This window comes from Lissotriton vulgaris, chromosome 10 (assembly GCF_964263255.1).
Source record: "Lissotriton vulgaris chromosome 10, aLisVul1.2, whole genome shotgun sequence".
NCBI lineage: Eukaryota > Metazoa > Chordata > Amphibia > Caudata > Salamandridae > Lissotriton > Lissotriton vulgaris.
Window position 1 is genome coordinate 901536725 of NC_141698.1, and position 19346 is coordinate 901556070.

General features: G+C 43.3%; 1 protein-coding gene across 1 annotated transcript in view; it reads right to left on the reverse strand.

Moving 5' to 3' along the window:
* Positions 1–19346, reverse strand: part of LOC147688983 (calcitonin gene-related peptide type 1 receptor-like) — a 2326554-nt gene that overhangs the window by 948857 nt on the left and 1358351 nt on the right. The window contains exon 8 of the mRNA XM_086941876.1: positions 17139–17230. Within this exon, the coding sequence (XP_086798002.1) occupies positions 17139–17230 (92 nt within the window). The remainder of the gene's footprint in view (positions 1–17138; positions 17231–19346) is intronic.

Below are 19346 nucleotides of genomic sequence, written 5' to 3' on the forward strand. Positions count from 1 at the left end.
TAGGCCCCTAATTGAGAAAGGAGCCGTAAAGGGCCCTGGGGACCGCCACCCCCAGGGCCATCTCCAAGACTGGTCCTGGGGGCCCACTCCCTGGACAGTGCAGTTTGCTATGGTATGGCGGGAGTCCCTCTCTCGCCATGACATAACAAACAGTGCTCCACTTTGAGCAAGCAAGAGCATTTTGCCAGCAGTTCCTTGTGTGTAAAAAGCAATGTCGTCTCCCGCAGGAGGCGGGGCGCCAGCAGGGACGGCGGTGGCCTTCAGGCTGTCCCCAACGTGTAAAATGTGGGTGCCCAGGGTGGGACCAGGGAACCCACAATACAGGCCGGGCCTGGGGTGATGGGATTTTTGTTTAAAAAAATATATGAAAAGGGGCAAGCCGAGGGGGTTGGGGTCCCTGGAGCCAAAAATTGCCTGGGAGGGGTGCTGCTCGGCCCCTCTTCCTTTAAATTTAAAAAAAAGAAAAGGCCGAGCTTCAGGGGATGTGCTCCCTGGGCCCGAAAATGGACAAAGGAAGGGCAGCTACACAGCCCCATTCCCTAAATGATGTTTAAATAAAATTATAAAATATAAAACCTTCGGTAAGTTGACGGAGGCCATGCCCCCTTCACCACCACTCTGCAAATGCGCCTCATGGTGCAGCGGTGGTTGGGGAAGGAATTTCCCTTGGACGCTGAGGATCCATGGGATCCAGGAACCCCTTCTGTTACCTCCAGTAACTTCCAGAAAGGGGTATTGCTGATAGGACCAATGGGTCACCCCCCTCTTTTTCACCCACCCTGCAAATGCACTTCCTGGTAGATAGGTAGATAGATATTCAGTGAAGTAGATAGGCTGATGTTTCAGTCATACAAAACCAGTGAAATTCAGCAGTTGTAGTTACCTGAACTAACTATATCTTTAGCCCTAACATATTATATAACTGATGACATGGTCAGTGACATCATTGATGACATCTCAAATGACATTACTGATAACATCACTGATGACATCATCATGTGAATGTAAGTGTTTTTAAGTGTTTATGAGTGTTAGACATATATACTAACCTTTAAAAAATATTTACATTAGAAGGCTGAGCGCATTTTTAATCAATCAGGGGTTTGTAAAGCGTGGCTATTCACCCGTGAGGGTCTCAAGGTCCTGAGGGGGAGGGGCAGCTGATCCTTCTGGGTGTGGAGGTTCAGTCGAAGAGCCAGGTCCTGAGGTCATTCCTGAACTGTGTCAATGACGTGGATTGCCTGATGTGGAGGGGCATGGCATTCCAGGTCTTGGCAGCGAGGGAGGAGAAGTATCTTCCTTCGGTTCTGGGCTTGTGAATCCATGGGATGGAGGTGAGGGCGATTTGGGCGGGGTGGAGATATCTGGTGGGTGTGTGGAAGGCGAGGCAGTGGTTCAGATGTTCCAGTCCTAAATTGTAGAGATCTTTGTGGGCAGGTGTGAGGAGCTTCAATGTATTTCTCATGTTGATAGGGAGCCAGTGGAGTTGTCAGAGGTTTTGTGTAATGTGGTTGTGGTGGGTTATGTCAAGGACCAGTCTGGCTGCGGCATTTTGGATGTTCTGTAGTTTCCTGAGCTGTTTCTGGGAGGTGTCCACATAGAGTGCGTTGCCGGAGTCCAGTCCATTGGTGAGGAATGTGTGGGTGACTGTTTTTCTGGATTCTGAGGGGAGCCATCTGAAGGTCTTTTGAAGTAGGCAGAGCGTTTAGAAGCTGATTGGGGATACTGCATTGATTTGGCAATTCATTGAGAGGGAGGCATACAGAATGATGCCAATATGGGTGCACAGACCGAAGGGGCTGGAAGGGGTCCTAGTGTGGTGTGCCACCAAGAGTTGCCCCAGGCTGAAGGGGTGGATCCCAGGATGAGTACTTCAGTTTTGTCCGAGTTGAGCTCGAGGCAGCTGTCTTGCATCCAGGTGTCAACTGCCTTCATTCCGTTTTGAACGTTGCTTCTGGCGGTTGTGGTTTCGTTGGTAAGAGAGATGATCAGCTAGGTGTTGTCAGCGTAGGAGATGATGTTGAGTCTGTGGCTTTTGCTGATGGCTGTTAGGCAGGCCATGTAGATATTAAAGAGGGTGGGGCTCAGGGAGGAACCCTGGGGCACTCCACAGCTGATCTCCGTAGGTTCTGGGAGGAATGGAGTAGTGTCTCTCGCTGTGTTCAGCCTGTCAGATAGGAGTGGATCCAGTCTAGTTCCTTGTCGCTGATGCATGTGATGTGGATTCTCGTGATTAGGGTGGGGTGGCAGACTGTGTCGAAAGCAGCTGAGAGGTCCAGTAGGGTGAGGGCTGCGGTTTCTGCCCAGTTGAGGAGGAAGCAGATGTTGTCGGTGGCGGCAAGGAGTGTGGTCACTGTGTTGCGGTTGCTTCTGAATCCTGATTGGTGTCCAGGATGTGCTTCTCTTCAATGAACTCAGAGAGTTGGGCGTTGATGACCTTCTCAATTACCTTGGCTAGGAAAGGGAGGAGGAAGATGGGTCTGAAGTTCTTGAAGTCTGTCAATTCAGCTGGCAGTTTCTTCTCAGGGGTTGATCTTGGCGTGTTTCCAGTCATTTGGGCAGGTGGCGGTTTTGATGGAGCAGGTGATGGGGCCGTGAAGCTGTTGGACAATGGAGACGGCTGCTCTGTGGAAGATGTGGTATGGGCAGAGATCCAATGGGGCTCCTGAGTGGATGTTCTTCATGATCTTGAGTGTGTCGTCTGTGGTGTGTGGAATCCATTTGAGCGCGATCTGTTAGGGTTCGTCATCGTTGCATGACATGGTGGTGGGCGTAGTGGTGGGGTCTTGGGTGTTGAAGCCGTCATAGATATGCCTGATCTCCTGGTGGAAGAAGGTGCAAAGGTTGTTGCAGTGGTCTTGGGGGAGTGGGACATAAGTGGTCTTGCTGTTGAGCCTGGTGAGCTCCTTGACAATGACGAAGAGTTCCTTGCTGTTGTGTGCTTTGGCATTTACTCTGTCTAAGAAGGTTGTGTTCTTTGTGGTTTTGAGGAGAAGGGGTGTGAGTTGACAGTGGATTTGAATGTTGAGTGAGTTTCCGGGGGTTTGTTGTTCCTCCACCTCTTCTCGAGTTTTCAGGAGGTGCCTCTGGATTCGAGGAGGGCGGGAGTGAACCAGTGGTCTTGCTGTTGAGCCTGGTGTGCTCCTTGATGATGGCGAAGAGTTCTTTGCTGTTGTGTGCATTGGCATTTAAAATGGAATTGTTCCATCATCTTTTTGACTAAACCCCATACCACAGGGGCAACATTTGACTAATGTCTCACTGTAGACCCACAGATGACACCCAGTTTATTTTCAGGAATCTTTGCCAACCTGATCTACACAACCAGGCTACAAGCTGAGGCCCTTGCCCAAAGTACTGACCACTGATAGATGTCTACCATATTTCTTAAGCTGAACCCAGCCAAAACTGAGGTTCTAGTTGCCACAGTGGTCTAAGCCAAGTGAAATACCTGCGAGTGGCCAGGAAATATGGCCTTTCTCCCACTTTATCTATAGTAGCCCTTCATCTGGGTGTCTTACATGATGATAACATGCATTTATATGCTTAGGTTTTTAGAGTCACTCAGGTTAGCTTTTTTCATCTGAAGATCCTAAAAAAAACCCTGTCAATCATTGAGTCAAACCTATATCAACAGTGATAAACTCCCTAATTCAATCATGAATGGACTACACCAACCTTTGATCTACTTGACGGCTCCTGAAAACTTCTCCATCACTCGCAACTCATCCAGAACAGGGTTTCTGGTGTAGGAACAGCTTTTACTAGAAGACGTCACATAAGTAAGGCTGCTGATTCATTCTGATGTCCTTTTTAACCCCTTCGCTGCGGCACGAATTTTGCTGTGGCGCGGTTGGGTGGGGGGTGAGGGCGGCACTTCTGTGCTCGTGACGGAACCATGCAGTCATGAGTCTCAGGCGGCGTGTGCTCATGACTGCCTGGTTCCATCACAGCCCTGACCGCTCATTAATTCACCCGCACAGGTGGGGAATTAATGCCGTGTGGGCAGAGCGGCAGCCGCATGACGGAACCACGTTACCATGAGCACACGCCACCCGTGGCTTATGTCGGCGTGGTTCCGTCATGGGCACGCCAGGGGTTAAAGATGTAAGAACAGTGCATAAATCTGTTCATTTCGAATCCCCATGATTCTTAGCATTCAAAAATTCTCTTCATAGCCCCTCTCAGACCATGTTATCTGCCAGTCTCCAGCACCTTCACCTTCAGAGAGCTGGTAGTGCCTCTGTTGATTATGAGGGTTTTCCCATCACGGCCACCATATAATGGAATTATCTACCATTCACCCTCTGGGCTGAGTAAAACTTTCTTCACTTCAGGTAATTATTAAATAACAGTTTTCTTTTTTAAATCAGAAGGCCTGTTTTAGCCCTGATTTTGGAATCACTATTGTCTAATTGCGCTAAGAAGCCCCGCAATATGTTGCAATCAATAAAAAAAAAGGAGCAAAGGAAAATGCATATAACCCTGCCACCAATTGGACGTTAACTCTTTCAGTTTTTCACTGTTCTTCTGTTGTCCATCTTGAGCTCACACATAAGAAAGAGGAGATATGGAGCGCTCTATGAAACTCACATAAATGAATGACAAAATAAGACGACCTCTTGATATCTTCAAGCTATACTGCTAATGATATTGCGATTTGTATTGTTATAATGTTAAATGAACAGCAAGGATAGAATAACTGTTGAAAATGAAAGCAGTGAATTGGTTAAAAGTCAGAAAAAAGGGTAAAAAAAATGAGTTTATTTCGCCACATTCATCATTGTTTTTAATTTGCATCAGTTAATTAAAGGTAAAACCATAGCTGAACAATAATAAATAACAATAATTATGACATTAAGATTATGAAAGGTTCCTCGTCGCTCGAGGCAGTCTTCGTTCTTCTTATCTTGTGACTTTAGTAATTTAATTTTGAAGCGAGCGAGTTCCTGTAACAGTTGATAGATAGTCTGCTTATGCATTCGCATCCCTTGAGGAGTGCAACTGTTACCACTGGAATGATAAGCGTCTATGCAGTGCATGAAAACTTGAAAGGGAACGTGATGCATTTATTGGAAAATAAAGTCAGTGAGAGTGCACATTTTCTTATTGTCTCTTATTTTCCTGATACATTTTTTTGTATTTCAAGGAAGAGAGACCCAGTGCAATTATGTGTTCTTGGTGCCGTAACATAGCATATTCAACCGTATAAGGAAACCAGATCCCAGTACAAAGTGGTAAAAAAGACTTGAACTCTACACTTTGTTTAGAAGCATTATTAGCTGGAGAATAATGGAACAGTATTTAACTGGTGCGATGTTTAATCTGTGTGGTCTGGGCATGCCTTTTCGACTGATGCCTCAGGATATGGGTTTTAATAGATTTCTTTTGAAAACGCTGTATAGGATAATTGGTCAATGATTAGCACAGTCTTCTGAGGCTCTTCCTTCCATATGGACCAGGGATAAACACACCTCACTGTAAATCCTGCAGAGGCATTTAGTAAGTCAAAAATCCATGCAGTTTTTTAAGATGCTCTTTGGCGTGGGTGTGGGAACCAAGTCGTATTTACATCTCTAATACTCCACTGAAAACCAGTTGCGACTTGACATTTATTGACAGTTTCAATAATCTCATCTGTCAGATCTATGGAGATGTATTTTTTTGGTACTTTTATATTTAAACCCCCTACCCCGAATAACCTCCTCCCACCCCCGCCAGTTCACCCATCTATTAGGTTTCTTTGATGCCTTTACCTCCACGTTTTCTACGTGTATGGAATAAGTTTATACTTAAACGTGTTATACAACCAATTCAATTGTAAGCAGCGGTTTAAGCCGCGATGAGTACATAAGTACCCCATTGTATATAATGTCTACCACTTTTTTCTTTTTAGGTCCAACACTTAAACTAGGTCATATTGTTAAATTTCCGATCACTTTTGCAGATTGTTGTAGCAACACCAATACATTGCTAATACTCTTGTCTCTGTACTTTTTATATTGAGTTATATTAAGGTGATTGCATCAGAATCCGAAAGGAAGAGCTGTGGAATTCTTGAGCCTTACAGTTACATAAAGCCATTTAATAACAAGGTAAAAGTAATTAAACATTCATTTGTTTTATGCACACCAGAACATGGTTGCAATGCTAAAAGAAAGGCACACCATTCTACCTACAAAACGTCCCTAACACATTCTCACCTGCTGCTTTACACTTGCATGTAGCATGCTATGAATGCAGGTGGTAAAACATGCACACTTCATGCAAGTGCCACTAGACCATTTGAGATCTAGCACGGCTTGGAGTTACTTCTACATTCTGAAACAGACTATACACTTGGCATCACAGCCGTGGTGAGCCCTATACAAAGCTCCTGGAAAGGTAATACTAGGTTAAGAGAAGTGGACGCCTAAAGAGGATAACCAAACCCTGTAAATGAAAAATACATAATAAGAAAGTTAAAGCTATGTATTTAAGACTCTGAGTGTAAATGGATAAAAAAAGAAAAAGTTAAAATACACGTGAGACAGGAAAAAATTCAGATACATGAAAGGCAGGCAGTTATGGAGCTCTCACTCAGTAACTAACCCCCCAAAGGACACAAAAAGAGAAAGCATCGTCCACACTTTATCAAAAACCCAAATCCAAAACTAATCACGCTGGCTTTAATCACCAATCATTATTCTCAATAGTTTATCAACCCAAAGTAAGCACATGAAATCAATTCCACATGTTACAGTAGGACATACATGTACTGTGATGTACAGCAAAGAATGATCGGGGTGAAGAGGCCGTGCAAACACAGGGCTCTGGAGTCACACACAAAGGGGCATAACAGATGTAGCAGCAGGTCCCACGTTTTGGTGGGGACCCCACTGCTCCCATGTCAGAGAGGGGCCCAAAAAGGTCCACTGGCTGGTTGCAAATGAATTAAATAGCAACTTAAAGTTGCATGGAGATAGAGGCCCTCTCACCAGTAGCAGCCAGCACAGCTTGCGAGTGGTGAGGTGGGCGCAGGAGGGAGAGCCGAGGGGGTAGGGATGCAATTTAAAACATTTTAAATAATTACCTTGCTGCCAGGTCCAGTGTCTCTGCTCCTGTTATCCTCCGTCGGACTCCAGTAACAGGAAGAATAGCCAAGCTCTCCTGACCAATCACAGCAATGCGATTCAGAAAAGGGGGTGGTGATGAACAGAGAGTCTGAATTAAGCAGACCACTCTTACCCAGTCCAAAGATCAGGGCTTGATCCATCACCGTTATTTATCTCACTGCACCATCCCAGCTCAGAACCTGGCTATATGCAAATCAGTCTGTCCCTGGCCCAGTGCATCATGGGAACAGGGCAGACTAAACTACCAAGCCAATTCTTCACCAGAAAGGAGACAAGCTACCGGGGACCGGTTTCTGGCATTTCAGCCTTCTTCGGCCCGGCTTGCTTGAATCCTGATGGTGCAGTGAGAAAGGGACTCATGTCTGAGTATACCCTGCCACACCTATAGTGGCCAAAAACGATTCAGAAAAGGGGGTGGTGATGAACAGAGTGTCTGAATTAAGCAGACCACTCTTACCCAGTCCAAAGATCAGGGCTTGATCCATCACTGTTATTTATCTCACTGCACCATCCCAGCTCAGAACCTGGCTATATGCAAATCAGTCTGTCCCTGGCCCAGTGCATCATGGGAACAGGGCAGACTAAACTACCAAGCCAATTCTTCACCAGAAAGGAGACAAGCTACCGGGGACCGGTTTCTGGCATTTCAGCCTTCTTCGGCCCGGCTTGCTTGAATCCTGATGGTGCAGTGAGAAAGGGACTCATGTCTGAGTATACCCTGCCACACCTATAGTGGCCAATCACAGCCATGCAGCATTGTGATTGGTCTGAGCGTCGTGGTTTGATGCTCAGTCAGGGAATGGGGGCCTTGGCATGTTCTTCACACCGGCTGTAATGCAGCCTGTGTGGAGAACAGGGAAGTGTGCATGACTGTTTGGCTGGTCCCACAGGGCTGGCCAAACAGTCTTGTGCACTGAAGAGTGAGCAAACCACTCCTCCTCTGCCCTGGTCAGAGAGCAGAGCAGCCCCATTCGCCTGCAAAACAGCACAGGAATATAAAATGATAATAACTCAAAGTTATTATCGTTGTATGTTTCTTTTATTTGCACTGATTAATAGCTGTGGGATGACACTCCCCTCCCGTTGTGAGGAGCCACCACCGCCGTTCACAGAGCAATGATATGTCACCTGTAATTGTGAGCATATCTGAAAGTGTGTAAAAGAGATACAAAGCTTTTGAAATATTTACCAGACGAAAGTAAAATAAAATTAAGTGATTAAGTGAATGAGTGGGAGTGTTGGTGAAGTGAAGGAGATACAAGGAGGTACATGAAAAATTGGAGAGAGTGAAAAAGTGCAGAAGAGGAAAGATGAGGTTTGAAATATGCAGATGGGGGATTTTAAGCCTTAGGGTGGTCTTCCTGACAAATGTTTGCCTTCACCCTCCACTTTTTCTGACCTTGTGCTCTCTCCTCTCAACATGGTCAAATAGTGTTATCTCAAATTGGCATACTTAATGTACTTGTAACTCCCCAGTAAAGTGATACTATATGTACCTAGGGCCTGTAAATGAGATGCTATTAGTGGGCCCGCAGCACTGATTGTGCCACCCACTTAAGTAGCCATTGCAACATGTCTCAGGACTGCAATATCAGGGCCTGTGTGTGCAGCTTAACCTGCCATGCCAACCTGGTAAAATAAACCTTTTGCCAGGCCCAAACCTTCCTTTTCAATACCTATAAGTCACCCCTAAGGTAGGACCTCAACAGCCCAAGGGCAGGGTGCAATGAACTTCAAAAGTAAGACATCTATTTATAATTTTACATGTCCTGGTAGTAAAATACTCTTAAATTCGTTATTCACTACTGCAAGGCCTTTTTTCTTCAATAGGATAACATTGAAGTTACCTTATTACATTTTATAAGAGTAATTTCCAAATGGAAAGAAATACTGCCTCCGGTTTGGTGTCTCCGGAATCATAATTTCGAATTCTAACTTATGGTGAAGTTGGATTTTAAATTGTATTTTATACTGCTCTTTACCTCCCATGACCTGGCCTATGCTTTATCTTCTCCTGGTTATATTGCTTGCTTTTATGTACAGCACTTTGATACCCAGATGGGTCATGTTCACACTGCATTTTATACTGCTGTTTACCTCCTATGACCTGGGCTATTCTTTATCTTCTCCTGGTTATACTGCTTGCTTTTATGTACAGCGCTCTGATTCCCTGATGGGTCATGGTCGCACTATACAAAACCTTTCAATTAAAATAAATATGAAAATGTCACTGTTAGAAAGTTAGCATTTTTTTGCCTTATCTATTTGGTGTCTGAAGCCTGTCTTGTCACATGACTGGGTGCAGCTGGACTTTCTGTATTCCAACTAGATAGTCACACACAATGGGAGCTGAGGTGCGACTGGATGGTGCATCACTGGCAGGATGGTAGGAAGGAGCTGGACACAGCCTCACACAAGAATATGGTATGTCCTGTCTTCACACAAGGACCTAACACTGCATTTTCACTCCTGCTAGCTTGGAGATAGAGCAAAAGTGACAGCGAATCACTCGCACGTTAAAGCCACTGTCTAGAGCCTCTGTCATCTTCCAGAACCAGGGCACCAGGGTACAAAAGATAGAACTCAGACACGACCACTTCAGTAGAATTCTAGACCTGTGGATACCATGAAAAAAGATTGCTGTGCTACTGAAGGACTGACACTCTGCTGGGCTCCTTCTTTCCTGTGCCGGCCTGCTGCTCTCTTGCCTGGGTGTGAAGGACTGGACATGCATCTTTTGAACCCAAAATCCACAATGACTCCAGGGACTCGTTGGCTGGTCTCCTGATCTGAAGTCTCAGTGACAAAGCAGGTTTGCAATAACCTTGCATCTGCACCTGGACTCTGCCATCTGTGAGTCTGTTCATCCTGCCAAGTGGTGCCACCCTAATTCTGGACCTTGGAAGTGGGCCTAAGATGCTCTGCCAGCTGGTGGAACCAAAACTGACACCTCTCCTCTACTTCACAGTGCAAACCCGAGCATACCTGATGTATCGCTGAGTGGATTCGACTTGTTGCAAAGACTCGCATCGCCGCAGCAACCAGGCTCACCTTGGAACTGCTGCTGCATGACACTTACCCAACACAAGCCTTCACATCTCTCGTCAAAGATAGGTTCGACTACAATGCCGAATTCTGTAGCCTAGCTTCTCAGCTCTTCAGAACCGACACATCGTCCCAACAGTGCATCACATCCCCAACACCGGACTTCCCTTTGCAAGCCCTTTCGGCAGGATCCTCGCCATCACCGCAAAAGGACCTCGCAGACGCGCACCATCTCAGAACCGAAGCATCACCTTGGTTGTGCAATGCACCTGCGACACAGATCGACGCAATGCTCCACAAACCATGGATTGAAGGTACTTTCGTTCGTCGGGCCTAACTTGATCCCTGTAGTCGGCCTGCACTCTATAGTGGCCAGCCTGTACTTGTGACTTTGTTACGACCTGGTGCGACCAGATATCCACAGTTTGCACCTTATGACTTTTGCACTATTTTGTTTAGAAACTTCAAAATTCAATATCTCCAGTGATAACTCTGTTGTGGCTCCTTTTGTGGTATGTTTTCTTCACTGTATTACTGTTTGAAGTGTTGTACAAATACTTTACACATTGCCTCTAAGTTAAGCCTGACTTCTGTGTGCCAAGCCAGACTGGGGTTGAGCATAGGTTAATATGTGGTTTGATTGTGTCTTAACCTGACAAGGATTGTTGTTGCTGCTTGACCAGAGCTCACACCCCAGTGAACCAACAACCTATTTTCTTACAGCGGATTTCAGAAAGATGTGGGGAGAAAAGGTATTAGTGTCTCAGGAATGAGGTAGGGGAAAGTGGAGTGTGAACAAGAGTGTTCGTGACACTGAAAACGACTACTCCTTCTACAGATCCATGTAATGATTAGGATTGAAATATTTTCAATTCTAATTTTTCACAACAATATCGTTGTTAGTCATTTATCTGATACTGATAACAAGCACTGCCAAAGCAAATAGGTTAGCCGTGTTTTAGGCTCATGTTCATTATTATGTGATGTGTCTGAATGCAATAGCTGAAAGCTCTCAAAAAGGCACTCAAACATTAGTTAGGTACCATGGTGTGTGATGCAAATGGTTTTAGTTTTACCTTTAACGCCTTAACCGCTGCAGCAATTCCGCCGCGTGCGGGCGTTCTATTGAGTGGACGGGGCTGCGACGGCCGTTGGCCGTTTGCAGCACTGGCCGACGGGAGCACAGAAGGGGTTAAATGCACACTCCTAATTATACTGTCCATTGCTCTTGAAAAGAAATGTATAGGTATGCTTCTTTGGCCTCACCGATTTTGGAGAGCCCACAATCCACAGCATTATCCTACCTAAAGCTTGAACATCCCACAGCTCCCATGGCAAAGTAAAGTACCAACACATCGTCCCGACTGCATATTACTTTTAACGTAAACATTAACATAAACACCATATTTGAAACTGCACCTGGCCCCACACTGAAATTTACTGAGAGGTGAATAAATCTATTCAAGCACATTTTAGGATTAGTTGCCAGAATGTTTGATACAGCTTTAAACAGATATACAACCACATACAGATACACGCACATGTACACACACTCATACATGCGAGATGGGAAGCCTCCAGCTAGTATTAGGTTTGTAGCCAACAGCACTTTGCATTCTGGAACCAGGGGCGTTGCTTAGTCAATACAATTGGGGTGGCGGGGAGGAGGAGCTTCAGATTTCCCAACAGTCACACTGGGATATCTTGTTAAAACACATAGAAGTACTTAGGACACAACATTTTCCTAACTAATCAGCATTTTTAAGGCCTTCAAAACACAGAGATGAGAGAGTGTGTGTGTGTGAATTCCGACATACACTTAACCATACCCGACTGAAAACACTTGTACCCAACTATTTACAATAAAATACATTTTTTAGGAGGTTGTAACACCCCAATCCCCACAAGCTGCCCCCCACCCGAAGCTACACCCCTTTCTGGAACTGGTAGATTAGCTTTAACCTTAAAAATTGGCATTAGAAATCCCTGCTTGCACAGCACTATTGAATGAAAAACCAAGAATGACTGAAGGCCACGTGGCATGTTATCACTTGGCAGCTGTACACCTATCCATTCATGCTGCTCCGGGATCTTTTATTTTATAATATGAATTTGCTCTGCTGCTTTGATATTCTTCCTATTTTGGTGAGAGGTGCTTTCACAGCTTTCATCCATATTACACCTCTTCTTTTTTGTGAAGGCAGCTCTTTGCTTCCGATGGTGCATCCCATTTAGATGTTTGAAGGGCGCTTTTTTATTGTACTGTAACTGTTTTAAGAGAGAGCCTTCTGCTGCTGTTACTCGTAGTTTTAATGTTTAGCCTGAGAGGAGTTTGCACAGCCGCTGCCCATGCAGCAGGGAGGCTTAACCACTGTTTCATGTAATGCACAATTTGTTTGAGAGTAATTTGCAAAGCTTCTATCCAGGTACCACCTTTTCTGGGTGAAGAAAGCGTGTAGTGCTGCTGTTTGTGATGGGCCTATTCTGTGTGTGAGGGAAGCTGCACAGCTGCTGCCTCGGCAATGCCAGGTTTGCATCGTGAAGCTTGAAGTTTCGCCTTGTGTGCTATTCTTTTTCTGCTTCAAGGCACCTTAGAATGGTGCTGCCTGTACTGTACCTATTCTCAATGAGGGAATCTAGCATGTCATCTCCTAATATACCCAGGACGGGATAGGGTGTGGGTATGAATGTATGTGTCTGTGTATGAGTGTGTGTGAGACGCTTGTCATGCTGCTACCTGAGTAATACCTATTGTGGATCTGTAAGAGAATATTAATGCTGCTGCTGCCAATGACCTACCCCTTATGAGTAGTATGATCTGCTCCTATCTGCACTGCACCTCTTTTTTAAGAATCTTGTTCTATGGCTGATTTTGTTATTGACATCTATTACAAGTGTTGAAATGAATCATAGGTATGGAGACCAAGGGTCTCAAATGTAAATAGTGAGGTGACAGACTTAATCATATTGAGACATTAGGTGCTGAAGAGGATGTAGGATTCTGCATTACAACAGAAAGAATAAGAATACAACAGCAGAAAGAAGGGAGAGTGAAGCAAAGGAACAGCAAAGGAGAAGGTGCAATTGAGTGTAGGCGAATGTAGAAAATTAGGTCAAAAAGGCAATAGGGAAGGAATGAAAAAGAAAGGAGAAAATAAAAGGTATGGGAATACTTAGAACTAGAAAGAAAGTGAACAAAGAATGAAAAAGCAGATGTAGTACCAATAGCAAAAGTGACACAATGAAAGGGAAAAATCTGCAAGAAATGTGAGCTGGAGAACAAACAAGAAAGCATAATGAAGACAAGAAAATAGGAATGAAAAGGAATTAGTAGTACGCCAACAGCGGACTTGAAAAAAGGAAGTAAGTAGCAGAAAGGATAAAAAGAGTAAAATGAAAGGCTAAAGAATAATAAACAGAGAATAAGCAGGAGGCTGTTCAAGAGTGGACGGCAAAAAAATGGAGAAGGATACCCACTGTAAGTGGTAACGAGTTCCGGTGGGATTGACTTGGATGTAACAGAATGAGTCATGTCATGTAGTTGGTAAGAGAGATCTTACAGGAAGAAATATGTAATTAATGAAGGAGAGAAATAAGGGAAGATACAGGAATTTGAGTGAGCTGAAAAGATAACTCAGAATGACAACATTGAGAGGAAAAGTAGAAGTTGGAAGATGCATGTGTGAGAATGAGAGAGGTAGAAGAGAAACCACCAATGGGATATGTCTCTGAAAATGAGAGACGGGTAAGGGTGGGGGATGTTGGTAGACTAGTAATGCAGGAAGGAGGAGATTAGACAGTGAGATGGTAGTGAAAGTGGCATTAAGGGATGATAGTGTGAGAAAGAGGAATAACGCAGGAATAAACAGATGAGCCGAAGAGATAGATATATTGAGTGGTCAAGGGAGATCGAATGTGAAAGGAAGAATGGATACGTAGAAATTGGAGAACATGAAGTGTGCAGGTAAAAGGAAAATTAGAGGAAGGTGTGGAGAATGAGCAGTGAGGATGGGATTGAAACTGGTAAAGATAGAGAGAAGCTTCGAATAGGGAGAGAGTTTAGAGAATGAAAGCTTGAGCTTCTGAAGCAAACTGCAAATTGGAATACATAGAGTGAACTAATAAGAGTTTGGGGGTGAAAAGAAACCCTGTAGAAGTAGAAGAGAGGGTAAAAGTGTCTGTCACATTTGGAGAGAACAAGACGTGAAGGTGTGAGGGAACATGATAGTGTAGTATGGATGGTGGGTTCATTGTCGACATTCTAAGTTAGCATGAGCTTCGCTGCCATGAGGCTGCTTTTGCACACAACACTACATGCGTTAATTTTGAAAGACTTTGTTTTTGCCCTTTTCACATGAGAACTGTCTGCTTTTTGCGTTCTCTGCTGTGCTCTGAGGTTTACTCTGCACATGATGTACAAGGTCGATAAACAATGCCCCTGGTTATTCTGTTCTGGTCAGTCCCTCGCACCTAGACATAACATGACACACAGCTGCACTACTGAAAGTTGTGTGCTTTAATATTGCAGCAAAACATGTTGTACACACACTTGGAGAGAGACCTTTACAGAGAGAAGACCTGTGCTTGTCCTTAGATGTAAACCTTTCATCTAGGCCTTGAGGTATGGGGTCTGCTGACAAAGCCCAGAGGTCTTCTTTTTTATAATAAACAATATCTTATCACAGTCAGGGTGGTTAGGCACTGTAGCCCTTTTCCACTGTCTTTATAAAACGATATCCCCATTTGTATTCTATGGCATTGCGACAACGCTGACGATATTGTGTTTCTGCGTTTTGCAGCTAGTAATAGCACGTGTACTGTATCATGGAGCGTGTTAGTTAAAATAAACAATTTAGACTATACAATGACTCGGAAAACTCTCATTGTGGACAAGTATGAGTGAGTGAGCAAAAGAGTTGTCTTGTTCCCGCGATTCCTGAGAGAGTCAGGAGTGTTGTGTTCTGGGTTATGTAATCATTGGTAGCTTCGCTGTTAGTCGGAGAACGAATGAGACACTATTGCTAGTCGGTTTTTGAGATTTTGGGCACTGAGGTGATAGGTTGGTACACCACTGTCCACCGAGGTCCTGGTTTCCCGCGTATAGTTCTGTATATGTGCAGAATCCCTACAACAGTAGAGGCCATAGAATGGCCGTGAAAGTGAAACTGGAAAAAATGTATGTAATAAAAGGAACCATGTGGATTTAAGAAGGAAACTTCGAGAGGGAGGAGAACAGGACGGGGAGGGAGGTAAACTGGGAAAGATAGAAATAAGAATGGCAGAGGTAGAGATCATCAGTGCTTAATTAAATATGTAGGTTGGGTAGAAGTGGTGGAAGAATGAGAGAATGAGTGATATGCTTGAAGCGAAAATGATGATGAAATAACAAGAGCTAGAAATGAGAGGCAGACTCAGTGGAATTGCGAAATATGAAAGATAAAATACCAGTAACAATTTCCGTTAGTGCACTGCGAATTTACATTTAAATAGCAGAAAGGCAGCACTTTTTGCGCAACATCATCTTTATTCTGATTAGGATCCTCTATCTGCGCCCTGAGATGTCTCCATTACATCAAGAATCTCTACTTTTGGAACCCCAATGTTGTAAATCAATAACAAATAACATGTTTTTACCTGCCCTGATGTCTTCCTGCTTGCAGAACTTGAAGAAAATGGTATCACTGACAAAGATGCTTATGTGTTGTGGGTAGGCTGCAAGGCAACGTACTTGAAAACGGTGGGTGGCTGGAAGATTGCAGGGCCCCCCCTCAAAGTTCTTTTCAGCAGAGGTCCCTGAGATTTTGTTACACCACTGGGCATACCTGAGTTTCCGACCATGGCTCGGGGTGCTTCTGCCACCTCATCCCACTCAGAGTGGTTACTGAAGCAAAGGGAACAGACCTGGAAGTAGCACCCTGAGCTAGTCATCACTTTGGATCAGCTGAAATTGCACCGAGGAGGCAAGATAAGTTAACAGGGCTGCATCCAAGGTTCCATTGCCCCTTCACTGGACACCCATGACTACTGTCCTCCTACCAGAAGATCGAGGATCGGTCCACCCTACAAGATTCCCTGTCTCCCTGATTGCTGGAAACCTGAGATACTCAAAGATGAGCTAGCACCACCCTGCCACCTGACAAGAAATATCCCATGGCTCACAGAAACACTGCGGGCCAGGGACGACCTCAAACAGCCACAGACCTACAAACAACAAGGCATGGAAACACGGAAATTACATCAGGATATGTTGTTAGCGGCAACAACATTCAAGCAGTGAATCACAGCAAAAAGCTCTGATCTGTTTAGAGAAATCAATCAAATTGCTTAAAAAGCAGCCTCAGGCTCATGTTTCGCAGTTCAACAAACCCGGAGAGCCCAAGCAGAGCCATTGTACCTGGGTTTGGGCACGGAATCCTCCCATTTTCCAAGTCCACACAAGAAACACAGTAGATTGTTTTCCTTTTTAAACATACTCCGTTCCTCTCGTGAAGTGAATGAGGGCGGATTACACCCCATTACTTCTTGGCAAAATCGTTACCCGTCCGCAATGGCCAATGCTTTTGGGTGCACAAGAAAAAGAGTTTAGGATTTTGTCTGCTGATTAGGCCTCGCATAATACATTTGGCCCCATATCACAACCTACTTACTGCCTCCCAAAGTTGAATTTAAGTGCCAAACAATCACATATTATTTTCTACTATTCACTCGCTTTCTAACTTCATGATTAATATTATAAAAGAACATAGAACTGGTCATACTTTATAAATCTTATAAAAGAACATAGAACTGGTCATATCTTATACATTACACTTGACTTCCCAACCTATTGTGAATGACACGAGGTACAATGATTTCTGGGAAAGGGGTGACTACAATGTGAAGAAAACGGTAACTTTACCATTTAGCACTTATTCAAAAGTGGCATAGACCCACATTAAGGATGAAATATATAACATATCAAATGAAGAAAACACTTACTTGAAATAAAAGAAAATTCCTAGAGAAATTAGAAGTGATGCTATTGACAACGCATGGCCTACGATCGCCATGTAGTAAAGTATGTAAGCCATCTGCAGAAAAGACAAATGTAAAGATTAGTCAGTTTACAATCACAAGGGAAGTTCTAAAAGCAACGTACTGTTGGATTTAAATCACAAATTCAAAAATTATTTATTTTGTTCCAGATGCATAAACGTGTATGACCACATTAAACTAGTAAAGAGACAAGTATTGTCATACATAAAGCGTGCAATATGTTAAACAAGCATTTGCAATGCAATAGGTCTCGCATTAGGAAAGTTTGAGCTATTGGTATTGTAAATTACACATTTTGTATTTATGTTTTGTTTTTGAAAATAGCAAAATTAATTGCTGTGTCATTTACAATGCCAATAGTTATAACTTTCGCAAATGTGACACCTATAGCATTTGTAATGCAATATGTGTTGTATTTACGTGGCTTACATGTATTGATATTACAAATGACAATGGCTTTTATTTTTTTTTCCAATAATTAATACTTAAATAAAAGTTATTGTAATTCATATTGGCAATAGCTTAAAGTTTTGTAAATAACTTTTGTGAAGATTATGTTCAGTGTATTTAATTGTGACGAAAATCCAAGAACAGAAGTGAAATATTAACATCTTTTTGTTACATTTGTAATAAAGCTTGAAACATTGAGAAAACATATTTGAACCAGGTGTTGTTAAATGGTTGCACAGATTGATACTGTGGTGGCACTGAGTGATGTTGTGATGGCGAACGAGTGATGCTGTGGCGTTCAGTGATGCTGTGGTAGCGCATAGTGAGGTTGTGGTGCCCCTGAGTGATGCTGTGGTGGTGCTGAGTGATGCTGTATGCTATGCTATGTTTTGTTTTGCTATCCTATGTTTTGTTATGCTATGCTATGTTTTGCTATCCTATGCGTTGAATTGTTATTCTATGCTATGCTGTGTTTTGTTATGCTATGCTATGTTTTGTTATGCTATGCTATGTTTTGCTATGCTATGCTTTGTTATGCTATGCTATGTTTTGTTATGCTATGCTATGTTTTGTTGTCTTTTTCTATGCTATGCTTTGTTTTGCTATGCTATGTTTTGGTGTGTTTGGTATGCTATGTTTTGCTATGCTATTATATGTTTTGTTGTTTTTTGTTAAGCTATGCTATGTTTTGTTGTGTTTTGCTATGTTTTGTTATGCTATGTGTTGTTGTTTTTTGTTATGCTATGTTTTGTTATGTAATGCTGTTTTGGTATGCTATGCTGTTTTGTTTTGTTATCCTATGCTTTGTTTTGTTATGCTATGCTTAGTTTTGTTATCCTATGCTTTGTTTTGTTATGCTATGCTATCTTTTGTTGTGTTTTGTTATGCTATGCTATGTTTCGTTATGCTTTGCTAAGCTTTGTTTTGTTATGCTATGCTATGTTGTGTTTTTTTATGCTATGCTACATTTTGTTGTGTTTTGTTATGCAATGCTATGTTTTGCTATGCTTTGCAATGCTATGTTTTGTTATGTATGCTACATTTTGTTGTGTTTTGTTATGCTATGCTATGTTTTGTTGTGTTTTGCTGTTTTGTTATGCTATGTTTTGTTATGCTATGCTATGTTTTGTTCTGCAATGTTTTGTTGTGTTTTGTTATGCTTTGCTATGTTTTGTTATACTATGCTATATTTGGTTTTTCTAGGCTTTGTTATGTTATGCTATGCTTTGTTTTGTTATGCTATGTTTTGTTGTGTTTTGTTATGCTATGCTATGCTTTGTTGTGTTTTGCTATATTTTGTTTTGTTATGCTATGTTTTGTTTTGCTAGCCTATGCTTTGTTTTGTTATGCTATACTATGTTTTGCTATCCTATGCTTTTCTTTTGTTATGCTATGCTATGCTGTGTTTTGTTATGCTATGCTTTGTTATGATATGCTCATGAGGGTGTGTGAGTGTGTGTGAGGGTGAGTGAGGGTGAGGGGGTGTAAGGGTGAGGGTGTGTGAGGGTGAGGGTGTGGGTGTGTGAGTGAGGGTGTGTGAGTGAGGGTGTGTCAGGGTGAGGGTGTGTGAGGTTGAGAGTGAGGGTGGGTGAGGGTGAGGGGGTGTGAGGGTGTGTGAGGATGAGGGTGTGAGGGGTGTGAGGGGGAGGGAGTGAGGGTGTGTGAGAGTGAGGGGTGTGAGGGTGAGGGGGTGTGAGGGTG